Source organism: Erinaceus europaeus, chromosome 17 (genome assembly GCF_950295315.1).
Source record: "Erinaceus europaeus chromosome 17, mEriEur2.1, whole genome shotgun sequence".
NCBI classification, from domain to species: domain Eukaryota; kingdom Metazoa; phylum Chordata; class Mammalia; order Eulipotyphla; family Erinaceidae; genus Erinaceus; species Erinaceus europaeus.
The window spans coordinates 77130562-77143935 of record NC_080178.1 but is presented as its reverse complement, the minus strand read 5'-3'; the positions used below and the strand labels follow the sequence as shown (position 1 = coordinate 77143935).

The 13374-nt window shown below is 45.5% G+C and overlaps 2 protein-coding genes across 2 annotated transcripts in view; one reads left to right on the top strand and one right to left on the bottom strand.

Annotated features, from left to right (window-relative positions):
* SPON1 (spondin 1) overlaps positions 1-1863 on the top strand; it is a 279569-nt gene extending 277706 nt beyond the window's left edge. Inside the window, exon 16 of the mRNA XM_060177124.1 lies at positions 1088-1863. Within this exon, the coding sequence (XP_060033107.1) occupies positions 1088-1251 (164 nt within the window). The 3' untranslated portion in view covers positions 1252-1863. The remainder of the gene's footprint in view (positions 1-1087) is intronic.
* Positions 1864-5736: 3873 nt separating this feature from the next.
* The window catches only part of RRAS2 (RAS related 2), a 67296-nt gene continuing 59658 nt past the window's right edge, over positions 5737-13374 (bottom strand). The window contains exons 5-6 of the mRNA XM_060177123.1: positions 10644-10762; positions 5737-7242 (exon numbers count right to left, since the gene is read on the bottom strand). Coding sequence (XP_060033106.1) covers positions 7155-7242; positions 10644-10762 — 207 coding nt within the window. The 3' untranslated portion in view covers positions 5737-7154. The remainder of the gene's footprint in view (positions 7243-10643; positions 10763-13374) is intronic.

The following is a 13374-nucleotide window of genomic DNA, read 5'->3' as shown; positions in this document are numbered from 1 at the left end:
TACATTTTGGGTCCAGGCGGTGGCGCACCTGGTTAAGAGCACATGTTACAGTGCAAACGGACCCAGGTTCAAGCCCCTGGTCCCCACCTGTGGGGGGGAAAGCTTCACGGGTGTCTGTCTCTTTCCCCTCTCTTCCTTCCCTCTCCGTCTCTATCCAGTAATAAATAAATTAGAAAATGAAAAGTAGATTGCATTTCTAGCTCGGAAGAACTGTGCCCCCCCACACACACACTTCAGCACAGCTTGTGAGTCTAAAGACTCCAGAGTCCCTCCCACCTGACGCTTTCACTGCTGCATAAGCTGCTCTGGACTCCAGGTACAATGTTACAGGCCAAGTGATGACAAACCAAGAAAGTACACACTCCAGGTACAGATCTGTGGGAGGTGTTGAGAGCTCCTGGAGCCGACGAGGCAAGTGCCACATCCAAAACGTGACAGTGAATGGGCACCCTGGGGTTTAGTGACCCCTCTTCTCTCTCTAGTCTGACTCCGTCTCTAGCTACCTGAGCGAGTTCTCTGTCCAGCCTTCAGTTATGACATGGGGCTGGAAGAGTTCCCACGTGCTTTTTTTTTTTTAATCAGCCAAAGTCACGTAACCAAGCCGCATCCAAGAGGGACAGAAATAGACTGGGGGAGCTCTGTGGCATTTCTAACAACCCCCCTTTTTTATTTTTGCAGTTAATAGTCCCTAGTGTGAATCCTAATCGTTATTCAATTCGCCAAGCTGTACATACAAGAGCAGAGAAGTGGGAGTCGGGCGGCAGCCAGCAGTTTAAATTCAGGTGGCGCAGGGACCAGTGGAAGGATCCTGGTTCCAGCCCCTGACTCCCCTTCTGCAGGGGAGTCACTTCACAGGCGGTGAAGCAGATCTGCAGGTGTTTGTCTTTCTCTCATCGTCTGTCTTCCCTTCCCCTCTGTCCTAGTCAACAATGACAATAAAACAAGGGCAACAAAAGGGAATAAATAAATATTTTTAAAAAGTAGTAATAAAGAGCAGAGAAGTCTAGACAGCTAACCTGGTAGAGTTCAGAATCCCTGTCCTGTCCTGAGCTTCTTCTGCCCTAACCAGACTGTCTTGTGCTTCTAGGCTGTAGGATGCGTCCGTGGACGGCCTGGTCTGAATGCACCAAGCTGTGCGGAGGCGGGATTCAGGAACGCTACATGACTGTAAAGAAAAGATTCAAAAGCTCCCAGTTCACCAGCTGCAAAGACAAGAAGGAGATCAGAGCATGCAGCGTTCACCCGTGCTAGCGAGGATACACGTCTTCTAGGGCCGCAGTCCCGAGTCACCAATGGTCGGTTGGTCAGTTAGTTTGCTTGTTTGTTTTAAGGCGATTTAAATCATGTACACTAGATTTCATTTCCACGGTGAAGGTCCGTCCGGTAGTCTTGTGGATGCCATCCTTCCTCTGGACATGTTTCCTGCTGGGCAGAGGCTCAGTGGGGCTCCCTCATCGGCATGCAGCCAGCTTCCCGCAGCAAAGACAGATCACTCTGGAGCGCCCGCCAGGCATCAGGAGAGACGGTGGCCAGACGGTGTCTGGGAATGACTCCCTGCCTTGGTCGCAGGGTGCAGCAAAGAGGGAACATTCCTGGTCAGAGGAAGGACAGACAGACAGCCCCCTCACTCTCGTCTTTGCTCTGCTCATCCTTGCCGGAAGCTGCTTGAGATCCCTTGCTGAGTCTCTTTTCTCTTTAGTCACTGATAGTTCTTGGGGAAAACTAAACTGGTAGGTGAGAAATAGAGGCAGCACCGATCGTGACTAGACTGTTCTCACCCCCTCTAGTTTTGGTTCCTAGCACCCCAAAGAAAAGGCATGACCGTTGTTAAGATTGTTAGTTCTTACTCCTCAACTTAAGTTGTGTGTGGTGTGTGTGTGTGTGTGTGTGTGTGTGTGTGTGTGTGTGTGTGTGTGTGTGTGTGTGTATTTTTCCCCCTTGCCTGCTTTTGGAAAGTGGGACACCGTCTTGTAGGAAGCCAACCTAGCGAACCTCCCACTGTTAAATTCCTGCTGGGACCAAGGCAGCAAAGCTGGCCTGTCCGGTGGGTACTCACCAACCTGAGGTTTTGTTATCTTCTGACACACAGCTGGAGTTTGAAATTTTAAGCCGTTTTTCTGGCAAAATTTGCCTGCTGCCTACCAAATCATTCCTTCAACAAAAAAACACTATCTCTGTACTTTAAAAGTTTTTTTTTTTTTCTTTAGTCATAAAATGTTCACAGAGAAAAGTATTTCAGAGACCAAGAAAAACAGAAATCTATGGAAGGAGGAATTGTTCGTAACAAGCGGGGCAAAAAAAATAATAAAAGTTGGAGGGAAGTCAGAGCTTTCTGTGTTGGCTACCCACAGCGGGGCTCCCCCACCCCCCCACCCCCGTTTTCACAGTCACAGTTCAGAGAGGAGAATTGCTCTCCGCTAGAAGAAGAGGGCGTTTGACTGAGCTGAGTTCATCTGCAGCGATATTAAAAGAGATTATCTCAGAGACTGATCGCCGGGTGGTGGCGCAGTGGGTTAAGCACACGTGGCGCAAGGACTGGCGTAAGGATCCCAGTTCAAGCCCCCAGCTCCCCACCTGCAGGGGAGTCGCTTCACAGGAGGTGAAGCAGGTGTCTGTCTTTCTTTCCCGTCTCTGTCTTCCCCTCCTCTCTTCATTTCTCTCTGTCCTATCCAACAATGACAACAATAGTAACACCACCACCGATAAACAACAAGGGCAACAAAGGGGGAAAAAATGGCCTCCAGGAGCAGTGGATTCGTAGTGCAGGCACCGAGCCCCAGCAATAACCCTGGAGGCAAAAGAAAACAAAAAGAGAGAGAGAGAGAGAGAAATTCTGTTGTTTCTGTTGTAGAGCTTGCTGTGCTTAATCCAAATGATGCCTCATGGAGGAGACCCATACAGTGTTCTCAACACTCTGTAAGTGGAGCTTCATTAAACACACTGACTTATATTATCTTCCTTCACATGAGAGGCTACCCAACAAAAATAACTGGGTCTTTCATGTTTTTAAAACTCAATTTCAAAATGTTGTTTGGGCCTTTTGACAGTTGTTAGTACAGCTCAATCATATTCAGCGTGAGATAAGGCTTTTTTTTTTTTCTTTTTTTCTCCCTCACTTTTTTTGGAGGGGCCTATTATTACCACCTCCCTGGGCTTTCTGGGTTATTTCTAACATTACGACTGTTTAATCCTTATACAAATTGCTTTCTCCCCTCCCCACATAGGAGCATAATACAGAGAAATAAGAGGTCTGGCTTTTTTACTTGTACAGAAACAAGCTATAAGCATCTGCCCACTTTTTCCAACGTTACTCTTAGCTTTCTAGAGGTTTCCTCTTAGCCCTTGTAATCAAAATAATATAGTGATTCCCTAAGTAACTGTGAGGGCAGACCACTCACTCACTGTCTCATTATTCCGGTCGCTGGTGAGTGCATCTTTAATACTAATTTTGGAGACCTTCAAACCAGGTGACTGGTTAACTCCTGAGAATGAGCGACATGATTTTTGTTAGGTGTCATTTTCTGTTTGTCTGTCTGTCTGCAAAGGGGAGTTTGTAAGAAATGTCAAATCTCTTACCAAAGTCTTATGTTAGTTAGGCAGTTTATAGTTTTTCTGGCTAACCCATCATTTTGGGAATAAGACTTTTGACTAATAAAAAAAAAAAGTTTGGGTTTCCGCATGAGATAGGCGTGAACAGATATGATTTGCAGCTGTCATTGTTGTATATAGTTTTGTCAATGCCAAACCAATTGTACTCCAATGTATAACCACATTTTAAGACAGCAACAAAGCAGTTATTTCCCAGCCAAATACTGGTCACTTACCTGTCTGTCACCTTGCTAATGTATTATTGGAAGGAAATCTGTTGTAGCCAATGAAAATAAAGCTTGGGCTTCTTCAGACCCAGAACTGAAAAGAAGTGAAAAAGAGATTGTGCTTTTCATTTGAAGTTTGTACATGAAACACATTCTGGGCACAGGGCGTGTCTGTGCCCTTCTTCCAGAAATTAAGGTTCTTTCACACATTCTCACTTGACAGCATAACCATGGCTGGAATGTATCAGGACAGATGACTGACATGGCCTAGCCTAATTGAGGAGATAAATATTAACGTGCTCTAGGGCTGGTGGCCACACACACACACACACACACGTTAAATACTTAGAAGCACATGAACACTGGGCTTGTGTTCAACACAGCTGCAGACCAGCAAGTAGTCACTTAGTTTCTGTTTTGCTGCTGGTTGCCGAAGCTACCACACACCTGAATAAAACACAGAAACCCAGGTGAACTCTAACAGCCCAGAATGCAGGTGAAGATGAACAGATTCACAGTCATTATGCAATCTGCTGCTTTCTTCGGTGTCCTGGCAGCAGCACGATCTGCTGTGTGAGCTCTAGAAGCCACAGTCAGTCACTGCTGCTAGGCAAAAAGAACCAGACCCTGGATATTATGAAGGTTAGACAGTGTTGTTACCTAAAGCTACAACACATGGTGAACAGACTTCCTTGCTGACTGGAATTACTACCAATGGTGTGCAATCTTCCTACAGTATCAAACATGGGGTGAATGTGGTCTTCTGAGCAGGAACTTTAACAGTCAAATAGACTGGGATGCTTTCCTTCTGCTGTTTTAGACTTGAGAGCCAGGGGAATGTGTGTCTACAGAAATCACACTTTTCTCTCCTTAACAGTTGGAGTTCTTGGTAGGAGTGTACTTCATAGAGTTAAAGAAAAATTAAGTCTTTAAGAAATCACACACACACATAATCATTTAACTTCAGACTCACCTGTTCCATGACCAATACAGATTTTTAGCAGCAAAGCAAACCTTAAGGAGTTAAAGATTAACTTAATCTTTAAGAAATCATACACACACCACACACACACATACACCACACACACACACACACACACACACCATCATTTAACTTCAGACTCACCTGTTCCATGACCAATACAGACTTTTAGCTGCAAAGCAAACCCTAAGGAGTTAAAGATTAGCTTAATCTTTAAAAAATCATACACACACACACACACACCATCATTTAACTTCAGACTCACCTGTTCGATGACCAATACAGACTTTTAGCTGCAAACCTTAAGGAGTTAAAGAAAGATTAACTTAATCTTTAAAGAAATCATACATACACACACACACACACACACACCATCATTTAACTTCAGACTCACCTGTTCGATGACCAATACAGACTTTTAGCTGCAAACCTTAAGGAATTAAAGAAAGATTAACTTAATCTTTAAAGAAATCATACATACACACACACACACACACACACACACACACACCATCATTTAACTTCAGACTCACCTGTTCGATGACCAATACAGACTTTTAGCTGCAAACCTTAAGGAGTTAAAGAAAGATTAACTTAATCTTTAAAGAAATCACACACACACACACACACACACACACACACACCATCATTTAACTTCAGACTCACCTATTCCATGACCAATACAGACTTTTAGCTGCAAAGCAAACCCTAAGGAGTTAAAGAAAGATTAACTTAATCTTTAAGAAATCACACACACACACACACACACACACACACACCATCATTTAACTTCAGACTCACCTGTCCCACGACCAATACAGATTTTTAGCTGCAAACCCTAAGGCACTGTTGAGAAAAAGCATACTAGATTAAGTTGGCTGCGATACTGACTCGTTCCTGCAAGAAATCATCAAAAATAATAAGCCATCAAGCTTTGAGTTGTGATAACAGATCGATTTTAATTCTAGCACCCTGAAGCTATACAAGGGCAGGCTTTACTAAACGTCACGGGGCTGTTTCAATAAAGTGACAACTGTGTGATACCACTGGGCATCTCCAAATCAGGAACACGCTTTCAAACAGTTGAGACGCAATCCACAGAGTGAAAAGACAAGATCAGAAGCCGTCCACGGTGAGACTAACTGCCAAGTCAGAGATTCACACTGACTACTGGACAGAACGGTTGACATCTGGTTAGGGGTGTGGAGAGTGACTGCAGGCTCTTATCCTGTGCTACTCCACCGGGAGGCTTCCTCGGGCGTCACGTGACTGACCAGAGACGGGTGCAACTGGGGCCAAACAAGTGAAGTTCTACCAGAGTTTCTGTAGTTTTCACTTTTTTTTTCTTTGTCAGTTAAAAGTGAACAGTGAGAATTAAATATTTTTCTTTACATATACACAAGGTATGCTGTGGAAAGCATACTTGCTTACAAACATATAAAAATACTTGTTAACTAGTTTGATAAGAAAATAATGTATAAAAGTATATAGCAAAAACATTCATCATCTCTGACCCTGGAAAGATCAATTCCACATTTTATATTACAGACAAAAACAATTTTAGTTATTTTTTTTAATCCCTTATCCAGAAATACTTGAAAAGGAAGATGAACAGAAATTTATTTATTTTTACTCTTAACAAGGCTATGAAAAGTTAAATTAAAATAATAATAAGAAGAAGAACACTGAAACGCCTAAGTCCAGAATGATTCCAAATATTTGGCCACAAAGAATATTATCATCTTTACCAGTAATAATAGTAATAAATGATCTATAAGTACTTTTTTAATCTATAAATACAACAGGCATTTTGATATTCTGGCCATTGAAAAACAAAGACTGTGGCATCGGGAAAGGTCTGAGATGTTTGACTTTTGTGGGTTCAATTCAGTGTATTTAAGGATAACTAACGTTGACATCAAAATTTTTCAACATAGGCAAAAATTCACATTTAAAAAAAAAAAAAACACCTCTTTATGTTTCTATACAGACTATCAGTAGGCAATATGATTCCAGAAGTTAAAAGTTATTTCACAATATAGGACTTCAGTTTAGCAAACAACTGATTCTTCCCTATTAAAATATAAGCCCTTAAAAAAAAAGAAGAAGAATGTCTGAGTATACAGGTATCTTAAAGATTCAGATAATCTTCGAAGCAGCCTTAGTGTTTCCTTTATGTCTGTCTTGAAATGACCAGAGAATTCGCTTTGTGAAAAGAAGATGCCAGTTTCTGGGTCCAAGGCTACCATGGTGACCATTTGTCTAAGGCTCGGAAGGTACCGACAGAGGATGCAAACCACGGGGAGAGGAGGAGGTCAGGGCTTTTCCCGGCAGTCGGGAGGAGGTATGATTCGTTCTCAGAAAATGACACAATGGCAGCCTTTCTTATCTTTTTCTTTCCGAGTTGGCTCTGGTGAAGGGGGGCATTCCTGCTCTTGAAATTTCCTGTAAGACAGAGAAATCTGAATGAATGTTTTCTTGGTTATTGCGTTATTTATTATAAACCCAGGTTGTCTTCTGAACACAAACAAGTCAGACACGGGGGGGGGGGGGGGGGTGTGTGCGCAGGCTTTTCAACACTGAACTTCAACTAGACAGTCCGACCTAAACACTGTAGGAGAAGAGGCACAAAGGGTCCTAGTCCAAACCAGAGAAGATACTGAGCTCAGGAGCCATTATGCTACCTTCGCAACTTGAAACTCCAAGGTATATATTTAAGAATGGACATCTGTCTCGTGCCTGAGGATCTAGGGTCACAGGTTCAATTCCTTGCACCACCATAAGCCAGAGCTGAGCACTGATCTAGTTAAAAAAAAAAAAATTTTTAACTAATTAGTTAATTGATCCAGAGGCCATATTGGGATGCACTAGGCATGAGGACTGAGGCTCAAGTACCCTGTAGGGAGGAGGATTCAGAGTGCTAGAGCAGTACCACAGGCAGCACAGTCCTCCCTCTTGGTCCGCTCCTCTATCAGAGGAGGGGAGAAGTATGGCCGCTGGGAGTGGCCTAACAGTCGCACTGGCGCTGCACCACAGAGGTGGCCTGGTGGCAGCAAAAATAAACAGCCGCCAAGGCAGGTCAAAATGAGGTGACCCCCTACAAGCACACAGCTCCCATGGCTGTCTTCTACCTATTAGATCAGACTTAGTACTAGATACGTTACTTGACCTCTTAGTCCTGACTTTTTAGGGGGGAATAATTAAAAACTACCCTTTATAGTTGCTGTAAGGATTAAAGATTTCTTAGGTACATAACAGTCGCTAGCATTAAAAAAAAAAAAAAAGGAAGGAAGGAAGGAAGGAAGAAAAAGAAAGAAAAAAGGAGCAGGCAGTGATACACCAGGTTAAGTGCACACACTATAGAGAGCAAAGACCCAGGTTCAAGCCCCTAGTCCCCACCTGCAGGGAAAGGCTTCATGAATGGTGAAGCTCCCCTCCTATGCCCCTTTCCCTCTCAATTTCTCTGTCTCTATCAAATAATAAATTAAGTAAGTAATACGTATTTCAAAAAAGCATCCTCCACCATGAATCCTCACTCTGAATTAACTGATGAAATGTAGACAGATTCTGAGGGCCAAAACCTTGGACAAAATGTGTGTTTTTGAAGCAGTAAGGATTATCCCTAAGGGGCCAGGAGATCCTTCACCCAGCAGAGCACATGCCTTAGTGCAAGACCCCAGGTTCAAGCCCCACAACAGCAGCACAAGAGGCCGGAAAGCACCAGAGACGCAGAGCAGTGTTCTGGTATTACTACTCCCTCCTGTCTGTCTGTCCGTCTATTTGAAATGAAAAGGATGAGAATTCAACTCCAAGCAGGGGGACTGCACACGTGCAAAGCCCTGGTCTCACACGTGAAGATGGTGTATTTTAAAGTGTGTGTGTGTGTGTGTGTGTGTGTGTGTGTGTGTGTGTACACGTACTAAAATAAAAAATAACACAACTTTTATCTGAAGTCTACAGTTCAGTGTCATTAAACATATGCACGATACGCATCCATCACCATCTCAATCTCGCAAAGCTGAAACCATATTCATTTTTAAGTGATCTACTGGAAAAGAAAATTGTCAGTGCACAGCAGATAAAGTGCCAGGCTCTCAAGTAGCAGGTCGCGAGAACCCCGGCGTCACATATGCCGATGATACTCTGGCTTTCCCTTCCTCCTTCTCTTCTCTCATTAAAACAAAAGAACAAACACAATTGAAAACAAACAGACTCATCTTCACCCCTACCGTCACTACTAAAGAAAACTCCTCGTCACGAGACTGGCAAAGTACAAACAGCCGGTAGTCCAGATGTCAGCTGGCTGCATGATTAACAGGAGTTCACATACCCGTCAGCTCACTGTGCCGCTCTGCCCTGTGTGTGACCCAGGTTCAAGCCCAGCCACACTGAAGGAAGCTTTGGTGCCAACGTCTCTTTCACCCTCTGCTGAGGGAGGGAGGGAGGGAAGGAGGCCGAAGGAGGAAGGAAGGGGAAAGGAAACGGAAGGGAAGAAGGGAATTAAGAAAGGAAGGAATAGAGAACTAGATAGAGAGCTGAGGGTCAAATGGAGGCTAGGCCAGCAAGCCTCAAAATCATCAGATCCAAGCCCACTCACGCCAGGGCCTGGACCCTTTCCACACAGAGAGCATGTGTATATAGTCACTCCAGCAGCTCTCATCCATCACACCTCAGGAGCCGTGCACATCATGCTTCGTGCCCGGCAGGAGAGTGGAGACCCTGCTCTCTGGCTTGTTCTCAGCCAGGGTAAAGCTGGGGAGAAGCCAGGCTACCGACCAGCACAGGCTCTGGAGTCAGAGACAGGCTCAAGTCTCAGCCTTGCCATTCGCTAGGTGTACACTCTGAAGAAGCTATTTGATTAACTGCTCTGCACTTCAGTTTCCTCGTCTGAAAGTAGAAATAAGAGAATTTATCGTCCTGATCGGTGGTAGGAATTGTATGTGGTGTTACAGGTAAAGCATTCAGCACAGTAGCTGTCAGAGCCCACACAGCTCAAGCCGCCGCCACCGGGAGTGACGTGTGCACGCCCTACTTCAAAATAATTAAAGTTGGGAGTCGGGCGGTGGCGCAGTGGGTTAAGCGCATGTGGCGCAAAGCGCAGGGACCGGCTTAAGGATCCCGGTTCGAGCCCCCGGCTCCCCACCTGCAGGGGAGTCGCTTCACAGGCGGTGAAGCAGGTCTGCAGGTGTCTGTCTTTCTCTCCCCTCTCTGTCTTCCCCTCCTCTCTCCATTTCTCTCTGTCCTATCCAACAATAAAGCAACGTCAACAATGGCAATAATAACCGCAACGAGGCTGCAAAAACTAGGGCAACAAAAGGGGGAAAAAATGGCCTCCAGGAGCGGTGGATTCATGGTGCAGGGCACCGAGCCCAGCAATAACCCTGGAGGAGGAAAAAATAAAAAAAATTAAAGCAGGTCTTCTACCCAGAAAGCACCTAGAATACAATATGTACTTAATTAAGGTCTCAACACAGCTTGTATACGTTGTAACTCCTAGGACAGAACCACTCCTACATACGACTTCTTCTAAGAACATTTAATGGGGATGATTCGTATCTTCATTTATTGAACAGAGACAGGCAGAAATTCAAAGGGAAGGAGGAGACAGAGAAGGAGAGAGACAGAGACGCCGCAGCACTGCTCCACCTGAAGCTTCCTCCCTGCAGGTGGGGACCAGGGGGCATGAGCCCGGGTCCCTCCCTGGGCGCTGTAACACGGGCGCTCAACCAGGGGTGCCACCACCCGGCCCCCGGAGTGGATTTTTTTCTTAATGATTTTAAAAACAAGTGTGATTAGCCCCGACGTATTTAGTCAGTTCAAACCAACGAGAGACGTGCTCTGCTTACCTGATGACTCTGACGAGCTCGTGGAAAGCCTGGTCCACATTCATCCTGATCTTTGCTGAGGCCTCCATGTATGTGACCTTCAGCTGCCGTGCCAGCTGCTGTCCTTCTTCCTGGGTCACCTGAAATGCCAAGAGTTGTAAGTTCTTGGCCACAGGGGCTGGGCGGTGAAGTCCCCAATAGAGCAGGCGCCTTACTGTGTGCGAGGGCCCGGTCTGAGCCCTCCGTCCTCACCTTGGAGAGAAGCTTCACCAGAGGTAAAGCAGTGCTCCGGGTGTCTCTCTCTCCCTCCCTCCCTCCCTCTCCCTCTCTGCTGCCCCCCGTTTCCCTCTCAACTCCTCTCTGTATCAAAACGAGATTCTATCAGTTATAAAGAAAACAGCTACCGGGAATGCTGGGTTCATGGTGCAGACACTGAGCACAGCATCAACCCAGGTGGGAATAAATAATAATAACAGTAATAATAGCAGCAGCAGCATTAATAGTAGTGGTAGTGATTGACTGTTACCAGCCACAGATGGTGCAGGTTAACTCAGCAAGAAGTGAAGCTGCCTGAACCTAGAAACTTAGGCTCAAAACGCAAGGACCGGCGTAAGGATCCCGGTTCGAGCCCCCGGCCCTCCACCTTCAGGGGAGTCGCTTCACAGGTGGTGAAGCAGGACTGCAGGTGTCTCTCCTCCTCTCTGTCTTCCCCTCCTCTCTCCATTTCTCTCTGTCCTATCCAACAATGGCGACATCAATAACAACTACAATAATAACTACAATGATAAAAAAAAAAATTGGGGAGGAAAAAACAGAAACTTAGGTTCAACACAAAATAAAGTCCACCTCTGCAGAACAATTCAGAGTAACAAATTTGTGACTAAAACCAGATTTCAATGCAAGGGTTATTCATAACGTATTCAGTAGGACAGTGGTGCAGTCTGAAAATAATACCAGGAGCTGTGAGGCTCCCATCCTGCCAGGTAGGTCAGGCAGAGCCGCCCTGAGGGAACAATGTTTATTTGTCGCGAGCCTCAGTGTCTACCAAGACTAGGAAATATCAACTGGATATAATTCCTCAAGAATTAGGAGGTTTCTCCACACCTATCAGGACAGGAGTCATTCCCCAGCCCCGTTTACGTGTGACGTGTTCTCGCTCATCCTTTGGGCATATCGTCCATGCCCAACACCCATCAGCTTTCATGCCATGTCATTAGGATACTAACCTATCTACGTCTGACAATTGCTTCATAGTAAATTTTTGTATTACCTTTATTTATTTATTTATTTATTGGATAGAGACAGCCAGAAATCAAGAGAGAAGGGGGTGGTAGAGAGACAGAGAAGGCACCTGCTTCACCGCTCGCAAAGCTTTCCCCCTACAGGTGGGGACTGGGGGTTCGAACCTGGGTCCTTGTGCATTGTGACATGTGCGCTCAACCAGGTGCGCCCCCACCCGCCTCACATCATAGTAAATTATACCCTGTCTGTTGTGGAACGGTAGCAGGAAGACTGTGCAGCACCACAAAACCTGAGTGTTTACCTGCCTCTCCTCAAACTAGCACACTGCTAAAAGGCCCACGGTTTTCAAATACCAAAGCAGGTGAAACAATTCACAGTAAGGGAATCCATTTAAGAAAAGAAAGCCTCACAGAGTCAACAATTTAGAAAGAATTCTTCTTTTAAAAGATTTGAGGGGGTGAAGAGAGCACAGAGGTCAGGCCCATAAACTCTCATGCTGAGACTCCCGGGTCCTGGCACCACCTCTCCTGAGACGGGCGACTCTTTCCTACCAAAATGTCACAGGTCAAAACCCCTGCATCCTAGTATGTTATCCCTTCCATCCCAACTCTATAATCTGAATTTGTTTCTTACGGATCCTTCAAGATTCAAGCCAACAGAAACTCCTGCCTTGCTTAGAACAGCGTGTCACAGCTGCCAGCACCCCTTCCCCTCTCTAATGACCAGTGTGACAAGTCTTTCTTTGTTGCTATTCTCTATTTTGTTTATTATGAAATAGAAAGAGTAGCTAGGGTATCGCTTCAATACTTGTGGCCCCAAAGCCAGAGTCAAGAGCCTCGGGCGTGCCCAGTGACAAGACTCTTGACACGTTATGCTCTGGTCACTTTACTTCCTCTTTCTCTCACCACCAGGCCCTCTGTAAACATGGAGTGAGGCTGAATTGCTTTTCTATACACAGAGTCTAGAAAAGTACATTGTCCCTAACTAGATAAACACACTGACTGAGCAGAGTATGAAGTGATTAAAAAAAAAAAAAACGCGGGGGTCGGGCGGTGGCGCAGCGGGTTAAGCGCATGTGGCGCAAAGCGCAGGGACCAGCGTAAGGATCCCGGTTCGAGCTCCCGGCTCCCCACCTGCAGGGGAGTCGCTTCCCAGGCGGTGAAGCAGGGCTGCGGGTGTCTCTCTGTCTTCCCCTCCTCTCTCCATTTCTCTCTGTCCTATCCAACAACGACGACATCAATAACAATAAGAACTACAACAATGGCAACAAAAGGGAATAAATTTTTTTTTTTTTAATTTTAAAAACACACAGCAGGTTAAGTGCAGGTGGCGCAAGGTGCAAGAACAGGCTTAAAGATCCCAGTTCGAGCCCCTGGCTCCCCACCTGCAAGGGGGGGGGGTCATTTCACAGGCGGTGAAGCAGGTCTGCAGGTGTCTATTTTCTCTCCCCCTCTCTGTCTTCCCCCTCCACTCTCCATTTCTGTCCTGTCCAACAACAATGACTGCAGTA